Consider the following 26056-nt stretch of genomic DNA (forward strand, 5'->3'; position numbering starts at 1 on the left):
AGTACTGGGGAAATATGCAGAGCACTTTCTATCAACCTGTGAAAAGCAGGCCAATTCTAACTCTGCATGAACCTACATCTGATAGGAGAGGAAAAGGAACCGTGCTGCTTTCAAAGGGAGCCAAATGACATTGCTCTCTAATGGCACCACCACCTAAAGAGTACAAAGAGGCTGTTGTTCTTTACTGCAAAGTAGAAATCATGTGAGTATTTCATTTCTAATATCCTGAATAGTTTCTATGCAGAGCTGCCCTCTTGGAGTACTGTACTGGCTTAATGGAGTTAAGAATGCCCTCCTCAGCCTACTTACCGTGTCACAACAGGGTGAAGTGCATGATTTGGGCCAAAGAACCGAAGGATCCCTTGGCCCCTCAAACCTGTCCTTCCCATAGGATTCCTGTAAGGGGGAAAAGAGCTACTTTGGTGCTGCTGAGTGCTAGGGCCTTAGCTATGTTTTAGTTCCAGTTCCAGTTAAACATATATTTTTTAAAAATCATGGCAACAAGTAGGGAAATTTCATATGATGCAAAGCACAAGAAATTATCAGGAGGGACTTACTGTGAACCTAAACTCGCCAAGACTTAATCCTGGAGCATAAACATGAGATTACCTCTAAGGATGTGCAGGAATATCTTTTTATCATAACCACAGATAGCCACACACATCTGTTATCGACAGAATAGATCAGAAGGTACCAAAACCCTGCATATATATATACATACCAAGTTCTCCATCTACTTCATGTATTTGAAGTAGGTTGCTGCCTATGAAAGCTAGTGGTACAATAAACCAATAAGTCTCAGGAAGTATTATCACACTGTTTACCTTTTATTTGGACAGTATGTCTCTTTAGTGACTGTGGGAGTTGCCATATGACGAGTCAGGCCTGAGCCCAGCCCTGTCTACTCTAAATACTCTTCAGAGTCTCAGACAGAGGTCTCTCCCAGCCATGCTAAAACAGGTCCTTAAAATGGAGATACCGGGACTGAATCTGGTACAGGCAAAACATGCACTGGATCTCTGAGGTGTGGCTACTGGAGCCGCATGCCCAGGGATGAAGCCCAGGGAGTAACCTTTGGCTAGTCACTGTCTTATCTATCATACTATTGCAATTACAAACACAGAGACACCATGGTGTCCCCAGGGGCAGCCCTTTCATGAGGCCAGGTAGGGCAGTCGCCTCAGGTGGTGGATTATTGGCGTGCCAGTGGTAGCAACTCCTTGGGACTGATCTGACCCTTGCAAGTTTTTCAAGGAACACTTCTCCTCACACTCTTTGCAAAGCCTGCAATAAGCACAAGAGAAGAGGAGATTGCTGGCAACCTTCCTTCTCCTTGTCCCCCTTGCACTTTCAAAGTTTGCCAGGGTTGATTTGGAAAGGGGGCTGTCTCCCACCAGGGGCAAGGGGCAAGGAAGCATTTTCTGCCTCATCTCAGACACCACAATACCTTGGGCCACCCCTGGTCTTTCTACAAGGTTCAGCAGAATATCACCAGCACAAAAATGACCAGAAACTGGATATGGGACATCTACCGTGATTACTACAATAAAAGCAGCAAATACTGAGTCTCCAATCTCAGCAACCTTCCTTCAAGCAGCAAATACTGAGTCTCCAATCTCAGCAACCTTCCTTCATATACTAAAGAGAAGATTGGCTATTTATTACATGGACTCTAGTCAAACTATTCTTCATTGTCACATGAGACAATGTCTCATGTGACAATGTCTCTCTATCTCTGTGTGTGTTACTTGTTAGGGTTACTTGTTAGGGTTAACATATAACAGGGCTAGGAGTTCTTAGGGTTACCTAAAGGCAGTGTTTACTAGTAGTGGGGGTGGAGTCAGCTAGGGCTGGGAGGGGCCCCACATTCCTTCCTTTGACTCACATCCTGTGTGACAGTTGGAAGCCTACTCTACATATGAGGTGTAGGCCCGAGAGCATAGCGAACAGAGCATAGCGGACAGGGATAGCAAACAGGACATAGGAGTTTTGCAGGAGTTTAGCGGGAAGTGTGCGGGGGAGCCTGGAACAAGCCCCCGCGATCACAAGGATCACAAGGAGCCTGGTGGAGAAGAGAACGTAAGTACATATCCCTCCCTTGTATCCCTCATATTCTTGGGAAAGGCTGTGTGGACAGTTAAATAGCTGACCATTACAGCTGAGACCTATCCTAGTAAACTATCTAATAAACGGACAATAAGCTCCCTAAATACTGTAAAGAGCCAACTAAAACAGTATGAAGATAGAAGGTCAGCAGGGGAAGGGGCACTTCCCAGTGTATTGCACAGAGTGCCACATGTACGACTATTTGCCCCATGGGCAGAAGTCATGGGTGTGTGCTTGGTGCAAGGAGCTCCTGGCTCTCAGGGAACAAATCCGTTCCCTTGAGACCAAGGTGGCGGATCTGGAGAAGCTCAGGGAGACAGAGAGGCATGTGGATGAGACCTTCAGGGATATGATAGAGGCATCCCACTCCAGGGCTGGTAGCTCCTCTGCTGTCAGGGAGAATGAAGGTCTTGGGCAAGGAGGACATCGGTCGGAGGAAGAGGGAAATGCTCCTTTAGAAGGGACCCCTTCCATGGATGATGAGCCCATATCCTCTCGCACAGGGGATACTCCTCTGGGGGGTGGGGGACTCCTTGTAGTTGGTGATTCGATCATTAGGGGGATAGAGAGATGGGTTTGTGACCCGTGTGTTGACCGCACGGTGACTTGCCTGCCTGGTGCGAAGGTTGCGGACATTACACAGCGTCTAGACAGGCTCCTAGGCAGTGCTGGGGAGGAGACAGCTGTTGTGGTGCACGTCGGCACCAACGATGTGGGGAAATGCAGTCGGGAGGTCCTGGAAGCCAAATTTAGGCTGATAGGTAGCATTTTGAAATCCAGGACCCCCAAGGTAGCATTCTCAGAAATTCTACCTGTTCCACGCGCAAGTACAGTGAGACAGGCAGAGCTGAGGGGTTTCAATGCGTGGATGAGACGTTGGTGCCGGGAGGAGGGGTTTAGGTTTGTTAGGCACTGGGACACATTTTGGGGCAAGCAAGGCCTGTACAAAAGGGACGGGCTGCACTTGAACCAAGATGGAACCAGACTGCTGGCGCTTAAAATCAAAAAGGTTGCAGAGCAGCTTTTAAAATGACACTGGGGGAACAGCCGATGGGAGCTGGGCAGTATCCCGTTTGGCAAAAGCCATCCTTTAAAGTGTGAGGCTGCAAAGAATTCAAATAAAACAGATGGGGACGGAGCAGAACCGCATAAAGAGCAGACGGGAGGCTGTGTCAGCAGGTCAAAGAGTCAAAGGAATAGCATACATCAGGGGAAAGATTCAGTGTATAGGTGCTTGTATGCCAATGCCAGAAGCCTCCGAGCCAAGATGGGTGAGCTGGAGTGCTTGGTTGCTAATGCAGAAATAGACATAGTGGGCATAACAGAAACATGGTGGAACAGTGAGAACCGGTGGGACACTGTTATCCCTGGGTATAAACTCTATAGGAAGGACAGGGAGGGGCACCTTGGAGGAGGGGTAACACTGTATGTTAAAGAAGGGATAGAATCTAACAAGCTAGAAAACCTAGGTGGACTGGAGTCCTCCACAGAAACCCTGTGGGTGACTATACAAGGCCGGAAAGGAATCATGCTACTGGGGACATGCTATCGCCCTCCGGATCAAAATGCCGACAGTGACTGGGAGTTGCAGGAGGAAATCAGGGAGGCATCAAGGAGAGGCAGGGCTGTAATTATGGGTGATTTCAACTACCCACACATAGACTGGGTAAATTCACATTCAAGTCAGGACAAAGAGGTCAAATTTCTAGATACGCTAAATGACTGTGCCTTAGAACAGTTGGTCATGGAACCGACCGGAGAGAAGGTGACCTTGGATCTAATTCTGAGTGACACCCAGGACCTGGTGCGTGATGTCAGTGTCATCGACCCTTTAGGGAACAGTGACCACAGTGCCATCAAATTCAGCATACATGCGGGGAGAGAATCACCAAGGATGTCAAACACAGACATTTTAAATTTCAAAAGAGGAAACTTCTCCAAAATGAGGAGTATGGTGAAAAGAAAGCTGAGGGGGAAAATCAGGAGAGTCACTTCGCTCCAGAGTGCATGGCGTTTACTCAAAACCACAATACTAGAAGCCGAGTTAGATTGTATACCCAAAAGGAGGAAAGGTACCACTAAGTCCAGGAGGATGCCAGCATGGCTAACAGGTACCATCAAGGAAGCCATAAAAGGGAAGAAGACTTCCTTCCGAAATTGGAAGGCCTGTCCAAACGAAGAGAACAGAAAGGAACACAAACTCAGGCAAAAGAAATGCAAAGTGACAATGAGGGAGGCAAAAAGAGAGTTTGAGGAGCATTTAGCAAAAAGTATCAAGGGGAATAACAAAAACTTCTTTAAGTACATCAGAAGCAGGAAACCTGCCAGGGAGGCGGTTGGGCCATTAGATAATGAGGGAGTGAAAGGGATTATTAAGGAGGATATGGAGGTTGCAGAGAAACTGAATGAGTTCTTTGCGTCTGTCTTCACGGCAGAGGATACTGAGCATATACCTGTTCCTGAACCAGGCTTTTTAGGGATGGAGGCTAGAGAGCTGAGTCACATAGAAGTGACAAGGGATGATGTTCTAAACTGTCTGGAAAAACTGAAAGCTAACAAATCACCAGGGCCGGATGGCATCCATCCAAGAGTCCTCAAAGAACTCAAATGTGAAATTGCCGACCTCCTTGCTAAAATATTTAACTTATCCCTGAAATCGGGCACTGTACCAGAGGACTGGAGAGTAGCAAATGTAACACCAATTTTCAAAAAGGGATCCAGGGGCGATCCGGGAAATTACAGGCCAGTTAGCCTAACGTCCGTTCCAGGCAAATTGATGGAAAGCATCCTCAAGGATAAAATTATAAAGCACCTAGAAGAACAGGCCCTGCTGGGAGTGAGCCAGCATGGCTTCCACAAAGGTAAATCTTGCCTCACCAACCTTTTGGACTTCTTTGAGAGTGTCAACAAGTATGTGGATAAACGTGATCCAGTTGACATAGTCTACCTGGACTTCCAAAAAGCTTTTGACAAAGTTCCTCATCAAAGACTCCTGAGGAAACTTAGCTGTCATGGAATAAAGGGACAAGTACATGTGTGGATTGCTAACTGGTTGAAAGACAGAAAACAGAGGGTAGGTATAAATGGAGAGTTTTCACAATGGAGGGAAGTAAGAAGTGGGGTCCCCCGGGGATCTGTACTGGGACCGGTGCTTTTTAATTTATTCATAAATGATCTAGAAGCAGGGGTAAGCAGCGATGTGGCCAAATTTGCAGATGATACCAAACTCTTCTGGGTAGTGAAATCCAAAACGGATTGTGAGCAGCTCCAAAAGGATCTCTCTAAACTGGGGGAGTGGGCGATAAAATGGCAAATGCGGTTCAATGTTAGCAAGTGTAAAGTGACGCACATTGGGACAAAAAACCCCAACTTCAAGTATATGCTGATGGGATCTGAGCTGTCGGTGACGGACCAGGAAAGGGATCTTGGGGTTGTGGTTGACAGCTCGTTGAAAGTGTCTATTCAATGTGCAGCAGCTGTGAAAAAGGCCAATTCCATGCTAGGGATCATTAGGAAGGGGATTGAAAATAAAACGGCTAACATTATAATCCCCTTATACAAAACTATGGTGCGACCACACCTGGAATACTGTGTACAATCCTGGTCACCACATCCAAAAAAGGACATTGCAGAACTGGAGAAGGTACAGAAGAGGGCAACCAAGATGATCAGGGGCCTAGAGCACCTTTCTTACGAGGCAAGACTACAACACCTGGGGCTTTTTAGTTTAGAAAAAAGACGACTGCAGGGAGACATAATAGAGGTCTATAAAATCATGCATGGCGTGGAGAAAGTGGAGAGAGAGAGATTCTTTTCCCCGTAATTGATATACTGCCTTTCAGTTCAAAGGACCCTTATGCAATACCAATAGCCCTATCCAGACATTATGTTGTACGTGCATACATGTTTGTACACATGTACATGTTTTTGTGTGAAAGACTGTACATGTGTTAATTTTAAATGTGAACCTGGGTACAGCCCCCCTCAAATGCAGGGTATAGATAGCAAGAGTACCATTGCATTTGCAGTGAACATATACACATATTGTAGGTGTCTTGGGCATAACGTGAAAAGGGCTCAAGTGTAGGTCATATATGGCTGATGTTCCATTGGAATGTCCTGTTTATCTGAAGTGAAAATATGGAAGGTGAGGCATGGTAATGAAAGCTTCTACCCATGCTATCAGGCATACTCACAGTGGCAGGCCATCCTGGACCATATAGGTGCCATGGAAGCTCTGTCTGTTGACATCCCCATCCATACTGTTGAAGTTTATCCTTGAAAGATTCTCCAAAGAGCTGAAAGACAAGAGCAAACCCTTTGTGTCCTCAGAATGAGTTATTGTAAACCAGCGCCAGACTCAAAGGAAGATGGTAAGAGAAGTAAAAAGCAATTGCTGAGAGGGAGAATGAGTGAGAGGCAAAAAAAGAAAAAAGTGTGTGTGTGTGGGAAGAATCAGGTACAGAAAGAGCTAAGAAAGTGCCAGATGGAGTATGAGAGAGGGAGACAACCAGAGGGCATACTTACTCTCTTAGGGTCTCGGGGATAGCCTCCTCTTGCATTTCTACACTACAAAAGGGTGGGTTGTAGATCTCAAACTCTACCTACCAAGGGAAAAGTTTTTTTCAGATATAACTCAGTGTCCCACAAAACAACACACATCCACATTTCAAGTATGAGATGTCTTTGGAAACCCAACAGCTGTGGGGACAAAGGGTTCTGCCTCAACTGTATCTTTACTTGGATCCAAACTCCAAAGAGCTCTTTTCTCTCGCTTTCTCTCTCTTCCTTTTGGCCAGCCCTAGTGTCACTCAGAGTTACTATGACTGCACACGTACTAGCAAGAACTGGGGGTCAAAGCTTCTGAAGTGGAACTCTTTAAGGCCCTGCTCTTTTGCCAATAAGCTGACAAGAAATCTGCCATCAAGGCAGTACTCAAAGCCTAGATATGAGTTCCTTTGGAGTTCAAGGGCATATCTGCACTACAAGTTTTATATAATTGTTACTCTTAGCTAGAATACAGGCTAAGGTGGTTTCCACCTATTCCCTTTCCCAGGGGCAGAGCTGCTGTCTGGGCCATCACACTCACTGCAATGGGCACCTGGTGGTGCCCCCCTCGGTGCCCCTTTTCTCCCTGCTGTGTGCAGTGGCGGCATCCTCCCTGAGGGAGCAGCCCACCTCTCAGCTGCCACCACACAGAGGGAGAGAAGGGGTGCCCTGTGCATGCAGTGGAAGGGGTGCTGCAGGAGGGAGGGGCTGCCACCACTACTACCGGGTTGGGGTGGGTGGGTGGCCCAAACACTAGCTTTCTACCGATGCCCTCCCTACACTACCACCCTCTATCCAGGAACCTTGGGAACTGTAGTTCTGTGAGGAGGGCTAGAAATCTCTAACGTATTCTGAGTATCCTCACAAAGGTTTTCAGGATTTAAGGCTTATCCAAATAATCCTGATATTTATTAAACTCTTAATAATTAAAACATGCAAAAGGCAAAAAAACCAAACAAACTGTAGTGTGGTGAAGGTACTGAGAGTTCTTTTTAGAGATTTCTAGCTCTTCTCACAAAACTCCCATTCCCTGGGTTCTGTGAGGAGAAAAAAATAGCTATAAACTATTTTGAATGGCCCCTCTATCAACTGAGGATGAGTGTGTCCACACACACACACACATCTCCTCCCCACTCATTGTGTCATCCTGTTGCAACATAATAGTGTAAGAGAGAGAAGATGGAATTCAGAACCTCACTGAGCAATTAAATATTACTTTACGGTAGTTTGGACATTCCATCCCCCCCCCCCCCATTTAGTAGTGGGATAATGCACTGGATGCACGCACATGCTTCTCTGTATGCAATTCAGTGGACCAGCCAAGTAGCATTGTCTGAACTGGCATCATATCAGTACTGCAGCTATGTTCCATGTCTTTTATAGTTCTAATTGCAAAGCTCAGCTCTTGGCAATATTTCCCCCCTTCTGCATGGAACTAGGCCTTCCTTTTGAAGAGTTAGGACTCCTACCTCCCATGACACTTTCTCGTCTGGCACAGGAAAGCGGACAGCAGTGGAGTTGGGATACAAAAGGTTCCTGGCGCTCACATGGTATAAGGTGTGGAAAAATTCTGGGACCTCTTCTTCAGGATCATCCTTCATTTCAGGGGCCCTGCTAGGAACTAGGGCAAATAAAATTCCTTCAGCCTACACATAATCAATCTGAGGAGATCATCATACTATATTTCTGAACTTGACTAGCCATTGTTGGTGGACAGTATTCAGAGCTAGGTAAACTATTATACTGAACCAGCATAGTGGCCTTTAGAGAAAAAACCACAAATAAGCAAGCAGAAAGAATAGTCTGGCCCATTGTGGTAATATTTTGAAAACAACTGCAAATGCATATGCAGAAAAGAAGCCCGCAAGGAAACCTTCAATGTTGAGAACTTTTGGGGCTAACACTGCAGCATAATCTGGCGCTAGTGCTAGGGATCATTTCTTCAGAAACATGAGTGACCCTAAAGCCCTTTGAAATAAAAATTAAGCTTCCCACCAACACCAACCATCTTCATATTAAATTGACTTCATATTCATCTTTATATAGCAATAGCAATAGCAATAGCACTTACATTTATATACTGCTCTATAGCCGGAGCTCTCTAAGCAGTTTACAATGATTTTAGCATATTGCCCCCAACATTCTGGGTACTCATTTTACCAACCTTGGAAGGATGGAAGGCTGAGTCAACCTTGAGCCCCTGGTCAGGATCGAACTTGTAACCTTCTGGTTACAGGGCGGCAGTTTTACCACTGCGCCACCAGACTTTATATGAAGTCTGAGGTCAGATTTCAGCATGCTTGTTTTCTAAACCTCTGCCTGTTTTCTGCTCTTCTGAAGAAATTGGAGATTTCCTCTCATGAAAACACATCACACAATCTTTTTGACGTTTCTCTTGCAGCAAGGCAATAACTAGCAGGGATGATCCAACAGCAGAAATATGAAGGGAGGTGTGGGGGGGGGGCAGGGGAGAGAAAGAGAGAATATTCACTGCAGTAGGAGGTGCAGCTGCAAAAGGCAAATTAGAAATCTGCCACCTCTAAGAAAAATATTGTCCACCAGAAGTCTTTATGGCTCAAGTGCAGAGCGAGATCCAAATGCAGAGTGACATCTAACACCGCTGCCCGCTCCTCCCCACGATTTTACAATGGTGACGTCACCACAACATGACTTCTGGGGAATTGCCTGGCATGTGTAGAGACCACAACTTTCTTGTTCAACACACACCTACACTGTACATATAAATATCCCCTGAAAAATCCTCATGGTGGCTGTGTCAATCATACATTCATGCTGTCAGTTCCAAGTAGAGGTCATCATAACCTGGACCAGCTTTCATAGTAGTCCAAGAACAAATTTGTCACTTTGGTAGGAAGGTAGAAACACCAGTTCTCTACTCCCCTACAAACCACAAAGGTTCACAAAGGGATCAGAAACCAAACTGGACAAACGTATCATACAACAAATGGAAACATGTCCCCCAAAGTGAAAGAACAGGAAGGTGTGACCCTAGGTCCCATCTGAAGTCTGCTGCTTGTGATACCTTTCATACTCAGGTTCCAATATCCAAGTACACAAGTCTCACATCAGTTATGAAGGGCACAGGTGATGTTTGTATAAAATTCACAGTGGTTTCCCTTTAAAATGCTCACAAACAGTGATAGGGAAATTGTCAGACTCCTGTTTGTGAATATTCTAGATAAAAAAGCTGTAAATGATACACATGTTGCCCCATAAATGACATGATGCATGTGTATTTTGTATTCAGGTATTGGAGTCAAAGTGTTGACAAAGCAGCTCTCAGATTCTCATGCTTGCAGCCAAACGTACCCATTATAGGAGCATCTTCCTCTGATCCAAACCCACTACTAGTGAGAGAGTGAACAATCCATCGCAATGCCTTTGCAGATTGAAACACCTAAAAATAAGCAATCAAACCAGTTAATGCTCCACTAACCAACCAGCAACTCTGTCCAGAGGGGAAGAAGTGAGATGATAAGGCTGTTGAGCAAGTCTGGATTATAAGAAGGAACTTAGGGATGCAGTTTTTTTCGCATTTTAATTCAGAAAATAACACTTCCTAGCTGAAGAATAATTCAAATAGGGTCTCTCTTCTTTCCTGAGAGCAACCTCTCAGTTTAGATAAGGTTAAGCATGTAAGTTAATTTGCCGCACTCATGTCTCTAGGCCATTAAAGGACAGGGAGAAGCTGGAAGAGACTCCTCTGTGCCTAAGAATACATTAAATGATCCAACAGTTGATCAACAGTGGCTGGCATGACAGGGTAGTTCACCTCAATTTGCTTTTCACTCTTTCCAGTTCTCTGGCAAGGTAGCCGTATTACCAGTCAGATCCCATCCTGGAGTAACTTGTGGGGTGTGAAATTTGATTCACTGTCAAATCAATCTGGGTCAAATTGGGGTGATTTGCAAATTTGACCCCTCAAAATAGAGAGCCCGATTTGGGGTTGAGGAGAATCACCCGATTCGACACAAATCGATTTGGGTTATTTGAACACTATTTTGAGGCCTGTTTTGCTGGAAAAGCGTGCCTCAAAATGGCACGTGAATCACCTGAATCGATTTGGGTGATTCGGGACTGATACATTGAGGCAGCCGGCCAAGCTGGATGCTTTCAACAAATCAGTTAGGGGGTCTGCAATTCAATTTGACCTTGAATCAAATCGCAGATTTTTGTTTGTGCATACCCCTGGTTTCTTGTGGAGAGCCTTGGAAGTCAGCCTCACCTGCTCTTCCAGATACACCAACCTCTGTTCCACCAGCCCTGTCCTTTTCACCCGATCAAGGTCCAGAAGTTCTGCCAGCACATTGACTCTGAAAAGAGATATTAGTGTTCACAGGGAGGCCAGAAGAGGACCAGTAAGCTCTTTAAACATGCTCCTCTTTGGTATTATCCATAGGCCCATTCTAAGAGTCAGGGTGCTATTCTATCACTGCACAAAGGCATACCTCTTTCCCAGCTTCTGTCTGTACAGCAAGATTGTGGGGCTGACACATCAACTCATGAAAGCAACTCCTCAGATGTTCGAAATCTTGGACACAAGATTAGGTAGGTAGGATAGGGTGAACCTGAGGTAGTTGCAAGGTCTAAATTATGGTCGGCAGTGCACTAGCAGAGCAGCTCAAACCCCTCAAGTTTCATGATGCCCAGGAGCACAACATCCACTTGGTCTGGTGTTGGGGTCTACTTAGCATAGCAAAAGCAGCCCTCACCTTTCTGCAATATCCTGGATCTTCTGCTCAGTGTTCTGCTTTTGCTGGCACTGTTGGTTCTGCAAGTAGTTTTCCTTCAAATACATCTCCCAGGACAAGAGTGCTGCCTCTTCATTCTTCTCAAGTTTCTCTTCTGCAGGCCAAATCAAACAGATGAAGAAACACAGAGGTGCACCTAGGAAATTTGGTGCACACCTGGACCTAAAGGCCTTTGGAGCCCCCCCCCCCAACCGTTAAACATCATCCCCCTACACCATGACAAACACAGTATTTTTAGGGCAAAAACAGCAACGGAACTCACAAGTATGTAATAATATAAAACAGGTATATTTATGATGCAACTTAACATATACCCATCCCACATATTTCTTTCTCGATTTCCCCCTCTGTCTCTAAAGCACCTGGAGCTTTCCCACACAGAGCTTCCAGCTCTCAGGGTATATGATGAGCAAAGCCACTTTGAATTACTCTCGCGGCATGAGGAAAGCAGCCCTCCTCTCTGCTCTCGGGTTTCCTTTTTGTGCAGGTTCACACTGCACGCCTCCATGTTTTCCTTATAGCCAATTGGGGGGGGGGGCAGAGAGAGAGGTGGGGGGGGAGAGAGAGTGTGTGTGTGTATGTGTATGTGAGCTCCATGGGGAGGAACACAATGTTACCATCAAAACCTTGTGTCCTAGACTGGAGCATTTGTATACACTAACAGACCTTTTCCCTTTTTCCCAGCACATGCATGGTGTGCTTTACATCAGTTTGTTGGTAAAACCTCTTTTTTAACCAGCAAAAACCTTAAGCAAGCAGACTAATATCATTTTAAAAAGTCAACTGGCGCATACACAGAGGTTTTATAACTAGAACCTTCAAGGAGTTTGCTTCCTGAAAACTGGTTTTTCCACTCTTTGCATCTAGGCAAGGCGGTTCTATTTGCATTCCTAAAGAGTGCTTTCCTCTTATCATGTTAATGATTATGTAAAGAGTCTACTTAGTGCCTCTCCCTGGCATTTGCTGTGGTGTATTCAGAAAAACTCGCTTAAAACCAGGGTTTTAAAAACCCTTGTTTTAACTGGGACAAGTTAAAATTCAGAAGTAGGGGTGAGCATGAAACCAGCTGGCCCAGGCCCCCATTGACCGCCCACCCCAGTCCAGTCTTGGAGAGGTTTGGAAACAGGTTTGTTTGTTTTTTAATTTCACCCCCTCTCGGAGGCTTCTCCTAGGCTGTGAGGGGTGGGTGGGATCCACGGAGGCTTCCCCTCCCCCCACCAGCTTCCATTATTTCTTAAATCATCCAGTTCAGGCTGTCTTTGGCCCTTTCCAGGCCTTTCCCCTGTTGCAGTGGCCATTTGGGAGGCCACCGCGCATGCCCAGTGGGCTCCTGCGTGGCTGGGTCATGACCCAGGCCATGCAGAGGCCCACTGGGCATGTGTGGCAGCCTCCAAAATGGCCACTGCAACAGGGGAAAGGCCTGGAAAGGGCCAAAGACCACCCAAACTGGGCAATTTAAGGCATAACAGAGGCCGGGTGGTGGGGAACCTCCGCAGACCCCTCCATGGCCTCAGAGAAGCCCCCAGAAGGAATAAGTGAAAATTTTTAAAAAGTTTGCAACACCCCCCGCCAAAGAGCTGGTGGGACCGAACAGTGGGTGGTCGAACCAGTTTGCACATCTCTATTCAGAAGCCTGATTTGTGTGGCGGGTGCTTCCAAAGATCTCAAATGCACATCGGGGTAAGTCTGGCTGGTGTGTGAATGCACATACTCTCTTCTGGAGGAGATTCGCTGTATCGGCTCTGTGTGGAAACTCTCCAGGCACAGATCACAGTCACATTAGGCACAGCGCAGGCAGCGGCATGGCGACTACACCACCTAAGAGACTAAAGAGGATTTGGGGGCCCCCAGGGGGTGTGGAGGCTCTGGACTTCAGACCCGAAATCAAGGGGCAAGAGTGCCTCTGAGGAAATGTAATGCACATGGTTCACAGTGATGTGAATTCGGTTCGTCCCTGGGTCCGCCTTTTAGCCAATCAAACAGACACAGTGGGAATCTCTTTTGAGGCAATTTATTGCACTGCAGTTGCAACAGGTAATCAGAGGGCTTTACGCTCTCAAACGGATTACCAATTGGTTATAGGTGCATCTAACATTTATACAAACAATCTGAATGATGCTGATACCCTAGACATAGTATACGTGGCAACAAAATGGTGGACTAAGTATCTAGTACGCATGCGAATGATTCATTGTTCATCTGGTGATCACTCCTTATTTGGTTACATCCTGTTTTCTTAACTGTCAGCAAAAGAACAATGAGAATCTTGTGAGAACCAAGTTTCATAGATACAATTTAGTGGAGAGAGATAATGACGTTGATCATGAGAGGCCGTGATGGCTCTGAGCTGAGCTGGGGTTACTTTAAGTCAAACTGAGGTTTTCTAAGTAAAATGGAGTTACTTTGGTTTTCTAAAACACATCAACAGTGATGGATGAGGAAAGGCAGACTGTTTATGTCTCCATTATTTTCTGGATATCAGTTCTACCTCCTCTTTCTGATGTCTTTTCTGGTTTCTTCTCTCCTTCTTCTGCCCTTTCTCCCTCAGCATCTTCTCAGCAGCTTTATCTCTCCTTCCAACTGTCACTAACTGACTTTTCCTCACTTTGCTCTTTACCAGCCTTCCATGCCCCTCCCTTCACTTGTCCTGCACTCAACAATGCCAGGAATATGCATTTTCCAAATGAGTAGGAAAAGGGGCATGTAAGACCAGCCAGACAAGTAATATTGCTGTGTGCTCCTGAGCCCAGTGAGCGGTCAAATGGCTCTGATGCCACTGCCTCTTATTCTGGCACAAAATACCCCTTCTGTTTTATTCACTGAGTGCATTACATCACAAGGTGGCTTACATTAAAAAAATCACAACAATTTAATGTAAGGTGGCTTACATTTAAAAAACACACAATTAAAAACAAAAACATACACAACATTTAAGATCAATTAAAACAATACAGGAGTCCATTTTTTAAAGTACAATGGCTGACATACTATGGAAGTAGTCCCATTGAAATTAAAAGGACAAGTTTAGATTTTCATTACCTGTCTTTTGAATTTGAATGGGGCTACTTGGAGTAATTTTCCTCACTATGTCACCAATAGCAGTTAAAAACAGGATATTAAAAGCCAGGCAACTCAATTTAAAACCAGGCCAACTAAGGGCCAAAAGCTTCTCTAAAAAGGGGAGTCTTTAAACACAGTTTAAAATGGAATGCTAGAGAGAGCATTCCAGAAGTGCGGTACCACAACTGAAAAAGCCCCGCCTTTGGTTACTGCCATACAAACTGAGGACGACAGCAGGCCAGAGAGCAGGGCAAAGGAAATCTCAAGGTTTAGGCAAGTCATATAGGCATAGGCCACAAGCTGTAGAGGGGTTTGAAAATTAACACCACACTCTACATTTGGCCTGGAAGCAGACTGGCAACCAGTGAAGCTGCCACAAAATAGGTGTCATGCTCATGTAGCAACCACCTCTCAATCCTGAAGTTCAGCAGTAGACCCTCTGAAGCTTCTGAACCATCTTCAAAGGCAGCCCCACATAGACAGCATAGTAGTTTATGCTGGATAGAACCAATGCATTGAAGACTGGTGTCACACCTGCCTTCTCCAAGAAGGGTCTCAGCTGGTGCACCCACCACAACTGGAAAAATACATTCCTGGCCACCTCATACTCGATGAACATGCTTACAGCAGCGGCACTGTTTGTCTGATGGGGCAGGGCAGTAAGCATGTTCAATGATGATTCCATTGAATCAGGTTGCAGCTCATGGAATAACCACTGAACACATGGTGCAGTCCCCTTCTGAAAAACAGTGCCATAAGCGTGTTTGTTGGGTGCGCGAGGGTGAGTGACAGTGGTGGGGTGGGACTTTCGCCCTGCTTTCCCACTTGTGAGTGTGAGTGCGGCTGCCCTCTATAGCAACTGAAGAGGGCTAGTGTTTGCTCTCATTCAGACTAGAAGCACTTCCAAGTTTGTACTTCTTCCCTGGTTTCAGATGACTGAAATAACAAGTAAAGCTGGGTGTCATCACCATACTGACAACAACACAGTCCAAAGCCTCGGACACCTCCTTCAGAGGTTTCATTTAGAAGTCAACAGCACGGGACACAAGATGGAGCCATAGGCCAATGGTCGAAGGGTTGAGCAGAAATTCCCCAGAACCACCTTCTGAAACTAGTTGTCCAGGTAGGAACAGAGCCACTCTAATACAGTGCCCCCAATCTAGAGAGACAATCCAGAAGGATACCATAGTCACTGGTACGGAACATCACTGAGAGGTGCGTTTTTTTTCATAGAACCGAGGAGAATCTCTAGATGCACCGTGTGAGCAGCAGGGAGGCCAGGGCTCATTTTCCCGGCCTTCAGAGCAGTGTGGATTGTGTGGGTATGCAAGCTGTGTGCCTCACAGTGTTTCACTGATCATCGGGGCATGGGGAGGTAGGCCCAGCTCAGTTTTAGCTTGGTCAAGCCAGACCCAATTTGAGTTCAAACTGAGCCAGCTAGACCAGCTTGGAGCTATACTGGTAAAGGGGAACTCTCACCGGATTCTCCATTACTAGTACGGGGAAGGGGGGGGGGCTTTACTAAGTATAAAGGGGGCAGGAGGGGAGTAAAAATACTTATAAGGACTATACCCTCCTCATTTATCTCCTGGTGTAGTCATCCACCAGGGCAGTTTCTGTCTCAAACTCCCTTTTCCAATCTCTCCTCTCATTCCTTCCAGGATTGGTGAATGACACCAATTATCATAACAAAGTCAAAAGTGGCTGTGTGCCCACATACCATACTTTGAACCAACCTGACTCAGTAAGGCCCCACATCATACTCTCAGTGAGCCCCCCTCCACCCGCCGCAACAACCCTTCTTACTGAGCTGCTTGTGCCGTGTGGCTGGCTTCCGCAGAATGACCCTCTTGACAAAGAGCTGCAGGTGGTTCAGGAGGATGAAGGGTGGTGGAGCTGGGGGCCTGCTGTGGTACTCCTCAATCAGGTCATGGCGCTGAAACTTCCAGATCTGATCAGTGTGCTCCTGCACCTGCTGGAATGTGTAGCTGGGAAAGACACAAGAGTGCACAAGAGTTAGCTCTGCCACACACAGGCTTTTATCTTCTAACCATCCCCTGAGTACATGGGGACAGTGGTGGTCCTCTCCTAGACATCTCATAAGTAGAAGTGAATGGGCTAAGTCTTGCAGAAGCACATTTCCATTCTGAATGGTGGAAAAAACATGGATTTCAAAACTGGCAACGAAGGCTCTCTGCTTAGGTGCTCAGGTGACACACAGAGACTTTGGCCAATTTAACCTCTCCTTTGACTCAGTGTTTGCTGCACACTGATATCCTGGGTTTATGGTTTCTTCAAGCAATTTAGCCTGCAGTGCAAAGGCAGTAAACCTTCACCTGTCAGCCTCAGTGTTTTCTGTCATTGGAGAGCCCATAAGGGGAAGGTGGCAGTGCAAGGCGGTGTTAAACTCACTTGAACATGGCAATGAGGAGATTGAGGAGGAGAATGTTGGTGAAGAGAAGGTACAGGCAGAGCAAGATGACTGTAAGCCACTCGGGAAAGATGGGCACCTGCTTGGCCTCACTGATCTCAGGGCACTTGGGCTTATATGGGTCCGTCCCGTTTGGGCTGCACTGATCAAGGTTGAAGTTCACGCCTGTCATAAAACATATTGAATCCAACAAATGCCAAATTACATCATCAACAGCCAACTCATCCCATTATCTTGCCTGCTGATTCTGAATTGCCATAACAGATAAGAACAAGTTCTGTGATCAGAGTTTAGAAAAATTAAAGTTTTGGGTAAAGATTGAACTGAATCACTCAGTCCAATATTACATTGACTTCAAAGCTGGTGGTGAGGCTGATGGCTGATTCCCACACACGGGTCTTTCTCCCTCTAAGAAATTCTATCAAGATGTGCTGCCACTGAACCACTGCCAGAGACAAGTCTTAAGAGCTCATCTCCTGGAGACTGTGCGGTTGCTGTCAGTGCTATTTATTAATTATTAATATTACTAAGAATATATTTATATATTATTTTACACACAAAAAAAGGTCTCAAATCAGTTTACATAGCAAAAGGAATGAGAAAATGATTCCTTGTCCCCAAAAGATCACATTTTTAAAAAAAGAAACAAGAAGAAGACACTGAGGCTGTTCTCATGACCAGCATAATCCTGCCTGGACTATCCCAAGCAGGGTTAGGATGGTCGCGAGAAGCAGTGGGATCCTTGCAGATCCCTCAGTTCCCCACCTGCCTAACCCCCTTAACAAACCTGGGTTTTAGCCAAGGTTAAGGGTGTTCTTGCACCCTTACCCTGGCTACCGGGTATCATGTGATTCTTTGGGTTGCACACAGCCCAAGTAGTCACAGAGATGGGTGCATAGATCATGCCATGCACTGCACTGAAGGATGCCTGGAGGCTGGAACAATGGCCCATCCCCGGATTCGTCCACCCTGCTCTGTGCTCCATGGAGCTGCATGGAGCAGGGCTGTCCATGTAGGAGGTGTGCTGATGATGGACGGTTGGGCAGTCTGGGGAGAAAGTAGGTTAAGTTCAGCCTTCCCCTCAAGCCCTCCCAGCGCGCCCAGGATGATCGTGTGACTTGCCCCACTATTTCTATCAGGCTGCAGCAGAAAGTGAGGCAAAACAGTGAAGCCCCTTCTTTGGCCTGAAGAGAACCAGCTGCCAGCTGCTGCCTGCCTTGAGAATTTAGGGTTGGGGTTTTTTGTTTATTTCTTTAAGACTGTGAGCCCCTTGGGGACAGGATTATTATTATTATTATTTTAAACACTATAAGCCACTCTGAGCCTATGGGCTAAAGTGGGATATCAAACCAACCAACCAACCAGCAACCAAACTGGAGAGATGCTAGGATGAGTTGAATAGGGACAGATGCTCTCCCCCGCCCAGATGTAAGAGAGCCACCACTTTGGAAGGTGCCTCCTTGCCCCTTTAGAAGGGATGGCAGCACTCTTAACAGCAAAGGCTGAGGAGCATAGGCAGCTGCCCCAGGACTAAGAAGGGAATATTGGAATATATACTTCATAAGCCATTTAATCAGACCATAACTGGTTTAACACAGGGGGCTCCTCCAGGTTAATTTGCTCCCATGTAAAGGCAAACAACGTATGTTAACAGAATGATGTTTATTGTGCTATAGTAAGTATATACCATAGCAGCTGCCATGGCAGCTATGACAGATAGTCATATTTGATTAAAAAGGCTCCATTATCATATGCCCATCTGCTTACCCTTCATTCACACCATTGCTTTGTGTTTAATGCTTTTACATCTTATGACATTGGTCCAAGTGCCTACTCCCCTGCCCAACGTCTGGCCAGGTCTGTTTGAATATATCCTTAGTGCAGAAGGGATATATTCAAACAAACTGGCTGGCATCCTGACTAAAGTACTCAATACTTAGAAGTTATTCTAAAAGACAACTAAATTCCAATAGGACTTCCTCTAGTAAATTTAAGATGCTAGCCACTGACTAGCCTTGCCATGTCCCCCGGAATTTAGGGTAGCCCCTGGATACTGGCCTCTCCACCTGGCTGTTAAATTCCACCCAAATTTACCCAGATTTCAAATGCACCACCAGGTTTGCCCAGATTTTACTCTAGATCTGATCACATGGAAGGGAAGAGAAGGAGGGGAAAGAAAGGAAGGATCTGTGGCTTTGCCTCCTGCCATTGACTCCGCAGTTTCTCTGCAGTCATTCATTTGTTTTATTGTTCTAAACCACTGAGAGACTTGGGTAGTGGCAGGCAGTATACAAATCTGCCAAATAAATAAATAAATAAAATGCAAATTAGTTGCTGCATAATTTGCATAATATGCAAACTAGGGCACCCAGATTTGGGAAGCTTGAATATGGCAACCCTATCACTGACATGAGAGGAGAGCTGGTCTTGTGGTAGCAAGCATGACTTGTCCCCATAGCTAAGCAGGGTCTGCCCTGGTTGCATCTGAATGGGAGACTTGATGTGTTAGCACTGCAAGATATTCCCCTCAGGGGATGGAGCCGCTCTGGGAAGAGCAGAAGGTTTCAAGTTCCCTCCCTGGCAGCATCTCCAAGATAGGGCTGAGAGAGATTCCTGCCTGCAACCTTGGAGAAGCTGCTGCCAGTCTGTGAAGACAATACTGAGCTAGATAGACCAATGGTCTGACTCAGTATATGGCAGTTTCCTATGTTCCTATGACCCTTGCTAATCCACAGTATGAAGCAATTTTGCATTCCATACCATCAATGTAGGAAGGAATTTGTCCAAAGATTGTCAAATAAGAATGGTAAACAACGCCTCTGAAGATCCAGTCCACGCGCTCCTCGTTATGGATCAGGATGGCTTGCTTGGCCACTCCAAAGGACACAACCCAAACAGCCAAGAGGAAGAGGAAGAAAAAGACATCCTTCATCTGCAAATCCAGAAGACCAGGCAGAAATGAAATATTCTTTGCCATGGAAACAGCTGCCACCCCATGGCCTCTTTCGCTCTTGGCATCCTCATTAGAAGATGAATGCCAGGGACTGCATGCAACTACAATGATGCTTTCCCTAATGACGTGTTATCAGCAGAAATAACGACTCACCATCCTCTTCACTATTATGATCTTGGGGCCTAGAGTTTTACTGACTGTGAAAATGTGCATCAAACGGAGGCAGAAAATAATAAAAGCCAGAGACAGTATGATCCTTCCAGGATATAAAGTGGATGGCATCCATCTTAGCACAGAGAAAAGAAACAAAAACACAGTTATTTATTGTGTTAAACAAAGGAAATGTCAGGACCACATTCTCAAAGACTACTGTTTTCAAACACAAGGAGCACCAAGGGAATCTGCACTGATGTCCCTGCAGCAAACAACAATTATTCAAACGAGCAGAGGGTTGTGTACATGCTTCTGCTGCAGCAGTTCTCCAACATGTGAACTCAACAACAAAAAGGTGAAAAAGAAATAGGAAGGAGAAAAGAAGAGGCTGGGCTTAGGACTCAAAAGGAATTAGGTGGGACTGAAGGAGGTGGGCCTCTCCTGTCAATCCCTGGGCAGGAAAAGAGCAGCAGGAGAGGCTGAAATGCCAGATGACACAACCAACAATTCCAGTCCCTGCCAACGGACTGAAGAGCCAACCAAGGGGAGCTGCTGGCTAGAAGGTATCTGTTTACATACAGTAGAACAAAGGGCATGATTCTAGAGGTGGAGGTAACCAGCAGCTACCTCGAGGCAAATGCCACAAATGTAATATAAACACAAGCCTGGTCTCAGGGTGTTTGGAGAAAGTATAGACTGGGTAAAACAGATGACATTTTGATGAACGTTTTCTGAAGTCAGCATTTAGAATTTAAAGAACAAACAATAGGTTGGCATAATTTCTGATCATTCCTTCAAACATTATGCCAATATATTGTTAGTTTTAAATCTAAATGCCAAATTCTGGAAAAATTATTTTCCCTTTCCAGCAAATATAGTTTGGTATTATTGCACTGCAACATACCTGCAGGTCAGGCCGGCTATAAAGATCAAAATGGCACACACATCCAACTTATTCCAGAAATCGTTGAGGTACAAGGAAGTCATTTTCACCAAGCCAAACCCATCAGGATCATAAAAAATCTGAGGGAAGAGAAACCATTTTGCTATGTTACTTTATCAGAATCATTGTGTGTGCATTTGAATAATAATAAAATAATAATAAATTTGTTAGCCATCCCATAACAAATGGTTCTCTATTTGATACAGAAATTGCTTCACATGCCCAATTATAGAGAGTAGAAACAGAGGCCTATGTTGCATGCTTCCACGGAACAGGGAGGAAACAAGAACTATCTCAGAAAATGTGTGCTTTCCAAATGTTCCCAATCATATGCTGACACTTGCTTCAGGCTACCAGGATTTTTAATGCAAGTTGGATAGGTTTCTGCAGTAATACAGATATGTGTCCATGAAAATATGAAGAATTCCTGGCTTCCACATACCATCACCACCACTGCCCAATACAATTTTTTTAAAATTTCTTACAAAGAGAATACAGTATTCTAGAGTACAAAGAATAGAATTCCACTTCTGCAGTCAAAGCAGGATGTAATTATGCTGAATTAAAGTGAACCACTCCAAAGAAATGCTATGCATTTACTTTTAAAAGTTACTGTATATCCTGCTCTATTCGCACAGCTTTTAGGATAGATAAGAACATCATTAGAAACAATCAATACAATAAAACATTAAGCCAATAAAAATTAACAGCAGCTTAATTAAAACATATTTTATAACAGCAGCATTTAAAACAGCAACGATAAATAAAAATGTGTTGGCAACACTTGATTTATATGTTAAAATACTTCAGAAAAGTGGGGACGATCACAGGCTCCAAAAGACAAGAAATAAAATAACCCAGTGTGTATTCATTAAAAACAAATTAGGGGAGAGGGGGGGTGTAATATCCATTCCTTCAGAATGTACAGAGTTGGCAGTACTGCGTGTCAGCATTGGCATTCATCTGGAGTAATTTGTGACAAAACCCATAAACATGACAAGACAGCAGGCAACTTGAGGCCAAACGACAGGAAGTTTGGCCTGGCATGCTTGCTTTTTCCAGTGTAAATAACAGACCGTGTGTGTATGTGAGGGGGGCGAGGTGTTAATTAGGACCAAGACGGTGGCTGACATCTCACACAATGTTATGTGCACCTCGCAGCGTAGCATTTGTGCTGCTGCCCAAGAGCACTGTTGTGCTAATCACAAGAATTGCAATTGACGGCCATTGAAAATAACATCCATCAGTTGGATGACTCTGGTCATGCAATTCTTGCCATTAGTTCAACTATACAAATGCTATGTTGCAATGCTATGTCGCAAGGTGCACGTAATGTTGCACAGTATGTCAGTCACTGACATAGTGGAAGGGAGGCTTTAGTCTTTTTCTCCTACCATGGATCCCCACCCTCTCCATGCTGTTGCTATTTACCCTACAAATCTCTCACTGGTGGCAATGGGAAGTTCTTTTTCAGGGAAAATATAGGAACATAGGAAGCTGCCATATACTGAGTCAAACCATAGGTCCATCTAGCTCAGTATTGTCTTCACAGACTGGCAGTGGCTTCTCCAAGGTTGCAGGAAGGAATCTCTCTCAGTCCTATCTTGGAGAAGCCAGGGAGGGAACTTGGAACCTTCTGCTCTTCCCAGGGCAGCTCCATCCCCTGAGGGGAATATCTCACAGTGCTCACACTTCTAGTCTCCCATTCATATGCAACCAGGGCAGACCCTACTTAGCTAAGGGGACAAGTTATACTTGCTACCACAAGACCAGCTCTCCTCTCCTCACATGCAATGCAGCCAAGCACTGTGGCAACCACTCAAATGGCTGCCGTGCATGCGCAGAGGCCAGCTAAATGGCTGCTGAGGAGGGGAGGGATCCAGATGGGGGCCATGGGAAGGGAAAGATCTCTCTCCCCCACATACCACAGTCCTGATCCTGATTGCCTTCTCCCCCAGCAGCTGCTATTTAAGCTGAAAAAGCAAGTAAGCAGAGTCAAATTATTTATTTCCTTTAACATGCAGTATAGCCCACAGAGACCCTTCAGATGCAGCATCATCCTCTAAAACAGTGGTGTTTTTTGTTTTTAACAGCAACCATGTAAAAAAATCCTGAAAGTTACAGAGCCAAAGCAGGGGGAGAGGAATGTGCTGCTGGTCACTAGTGATAATAAAACACTGGTCAATAGTTACCCATCATATTCACACAAACACAGTATCCATTGCACTCTAAACTGCAACGGATGTCTCAAGCTGGGATGTAGGAAGAGAAAATGGCACTCAGTGACAAAATATTAGTTTCCTAGTTGATAAGTGCAACTTCCTTCAATGGACATGGCAGCTGGGTGAAAAAAGTATGGTTCGAACAACTAATTAATATCCCAAAATGATCTTAAAAAAAAAAAAACTTTGTGTAATACAGTTCTATACTGCCCCATACGCAAGTCCCTTGGATTGATCCCTTGCTAACTGAGCAAAGAGACACCTTTTAAAGTGGTGATTCTCTTAAATTTAGCAGGGGGAGAGCAACTGGCCCTATCCAGCCCCAGCACAGCATCCCTGCAGTGACTGTTGTTGGTATCTGCCTTATGTTTCTTTTAGATTTTGAGCCCTCTGGGGACAGGAGACCATTTTATTTTTGTTTGTAAACCGCTTTGTGAACTTTGGTTGAGGAGCGGTATATAAATATTTGTCGTCATTGTCATGGTAGTAGTAGCAAAATGATCCAAACTATCCCAAAATGATCATTTCGGAAGGCCCAAAGCCTGGCCAGTGACTGACCAGGCTTCATCTTATGGTCAGTGATGACCAGAAGCTGAAGACCACTGTTGTTTTTAAATTATTTGTCACCATTGATTCTTCTATATTCTGCATAACCAATACCTGACGCGTCTCCTCGCACACCAGAGAGATGAGCCAGAAATAGATGACATACTCCCGCCAGGAAGGAACTGTCTGGAAATCAACCATCAACACATAAGCAAAGAGGAAGAGGAAGGTGAAGTAGGAAAGGATGTTGAGGTGGAAGATGACAACAGGCGCAGTGAAGAAGGCTCGGAAGCGTTTCAGGCAAGACGTTGACTGCAGCCGCTTCTCTCTGTGGAAAGGAGGGAAGTAGCAAAGAATGATGTGGCTGTCAGTGCAGCTGGGAGTTCATGTAATTGCATGATTCTTCCATATCAATACGCATGCTGTGTGATCAGGGCAGAAGGAATTCTGCCAGTTCTTCACGAGAGCCCTTGGGCTTCTCCTATTCATTGAACTAGGGGGTCCTAGCCTTGGGTCACCAAAAAGTTTTTCGCATAGGACTTTATAAAGCCCTTTAACTTGCATCTGCTCCGGAATGGAGGGAGTGCATTCACATATCGGCCAGATTTACACCAAAGTCCCTATGAGTTCATACACAATTTGGGTTTTTCATTGCGCATTAGAGTGTAGTCTAATTTATATCCAGGCCAAAAGAAATCCACTATTTGTGTCGATTTTTTGAGACAACTTTGAGCTCACAGTAAAGACTTCTCATAAACTCATGGTAAAGCCTGCTGTGTGTAAACATCCCAGGAGCTTTCCCGGACAGCAGGCTTTACCGCAGGTTTACTGCAAGGCTTTATTGCGAGTCCAAAGTTGCCCCCCCCCCAAATGACACAAAAAGTGGATTTTTTTTTTACCCCGGATATAAATTGGGCTACACTTTGACATGCAATGAAAAACCTGAACTGTGTCTGAAGTGCTCCCTGATAGCTCACAGGGGACTTCGGCATACATTTGGCCAATATGTGAATACACCCCTCCATTCCAGAGGAAATGTGAACTAAAAGCCAGGTGTGAAAAACTTCCAGAAGTTGTTGGAATATAACTCCCATCATCCCCAGCCACAAAGGTTGAATGCCAGGATGATGGAAGTTGTAGTCCAACAACATCTGGGGACTTAAGTTTGGGAACCCCCTGAATTAAATAAAGTCTTGCCCAGCCAGGTTTTAAGGTAATTACTCAGAGAGCACTGAATTATTCTGAATCCCCGAGTGCAGCTCTAGCTTCCAAGACTGTCACCAGCAAGGAGACATCTGACCCTGGAGAGATGGCATCATGTTAATGAATAAACACACTTCTAAAAGGCACTTGCTGTATGGGAAGGGTTTTTCTGCTTCTGTTTGTCTTTTTAATGGGGTTTTTATGTCTGTTTTATGGTTTTTACAGTTTAACTGATTTTAAGGATTTAAATGTGATTTTTATGGTGTTTTATTGTATTTTAACTTCTGTAAACCGCCTTGAGATGCCTTATGGAAAGTGGTATAAAATTGAACAAAAACAAACAAATAAACCCAGTTATGGCAAAGATATGGAGCTATGCTTCTGTTAGAAACAACTTCTGCTTGAGTTTGTATTTCATCAGCCAAACTATACCCATTTTTGTAAGGTTTCCATATTGCTTGCACCCTTTTTACCTTCAGAAAGAGGGAAAGTGTTGGAAGTTAAAGGACTTTGCGCTGTCTCTTTGCCTCAGACAGTGGAGGACAGACTAGTAAGTCAGAGGGCTAGAGAGTCAAGACATTGGTCATCCCTTCTCCACTGCTCTGATGCTATCCCTTTGAAATGTAGATTGCTACTCTTAGGGAATTCAACTTCCTCCCTCTCTCTCTTCCTACCTGCCCTTCTACCTTGCAACATGGCAAGTCTCTCTCCCTGCACCATATATGCAGAGAGGATGCAGAATCCATCTGCATCCAGCTAGATAGATAGATTAGAGATCCTAACTCCTCACTTTCCTATCTAGAATGGAGTTCCTTAATAAATGCCTTTTGTATTGATTTGAAACTATGAATTGGCTCCAAATTACTTTACTCTCAGCAAACACGCATGCCTAACTAAATTTCCGCTGTGCTGTGCCTCTGTGCACTCTGCTATAATGAGAAAGGGATTCTCTCACCACAGAGAATTTTCAACAAAAAGGACACTTTCAGAGCCAGACACATTATGTTAAGCAGTAGCCAACACATTTCTTTTCCCTAAACAGAAGCTGCAATGGGCAGTGTGATCTCAATCAGGACCACAGCAAGCGGGGAGGGAGGCTTTAACCCTTTGTCCCTGCTA

At 45.0% G+C, this 26056-nt stretch overlaps 1 protein-coding gene and 1 long non-coding RNA gene across 10 annotated transcripts in view; one reads left to right on the plus strand and one right to left on the minus strand.

The window, feature by feature from the left end:
* On the plus strand, window positions 1-25783 carry LOC128350697 (uncharacterized). The gene is made up of 2 exons (XR_008319397.1): window positions 1-202; window positions 23873-25783. It is a non-coding gene; the product is annotated as an uncharacterized LOC128350697 (long non-coding RNA).
* The window catches only part of TRPM2 (transient receptor potential cation channel subfamily M member 2), a 67477-nt gene that overhangs the window by 4967 nt on the left and 36454 nt on the right, over window positions 1-26056 (minus strand). For 4 of the 9 annotated variants that reach the window (XR_008319396.1, XR_008319395.1, XM_053309212.1 and 1 more), the window contains 13 exons: window positions 23849-24062; window positions 20928-21046; window positions 20024-20156; window positions 19678-19849; window positions 16899-17082; window positions 16293-16474; window positions 11388-11520; window positions 10901-10988; window positions 9985-10072; window positions 8124-8275; window positions 6634-6710; window positions 6303-6404; window positions 310-396 (listed from right to left, as the gene is read on the minus strand). Coding sequence is in view for 7 of the 9 variants with exons in the window: in XM_053309212.1 (XP_053165187.1) it covers window positions 310-396; window positions 6303-6404; window positions 6634-6710; window positions 8124-8275; window positions 9985-10072; window positions 10901-10988; window positions 11388-11520; window positions 16293-16474; window positions 16899-17082; window positions 19678-19849; window positions 20024-20156; window positions 20928-21046; window positions 23849-24062 (1731 nt within the window). In the remaining 2 variants the exon portion in view is untranslated. Of the gene's footprint in view, window positions 1-309; window positions 397-6302; window positions 6405-6633; window positions 6711-8123; window positions 8276-9984; window positions 10073-10900; window positions 10989-11387; window positions 11521-13914; window positions 14072-14465; window positions 14617-16292; window positions 16475-16898; window positions 17083-19677; window positions 19850-20023; window positions 20157-20927; window positions 21047-23848; window positions 24063-26056 lie in introns of those variants that run through there. The other 5 variants (XM_053309214.1, XM_053309219.1, XM_053309218.1 and 2 more) reach the window with 5 other exon arrangements.

The sequence above is a fragment of the Hemicordylus capensis genome, chromosome 3 (assembly GCF_027244095.1).
Source record: "Hemicordylus capensis ecotype Gifberg chromosome 3, rHemCap1.1.pri, whole genome shotgun sequence".
In the NCBI taxonomy this organism is placed as follows: domain Eukaryota; kingdom Metazoa; phylum Chordata; class Lepidosauria; order Squamata; family Cordylidae; genus Hemicordylus; species Hemicordylus capensis.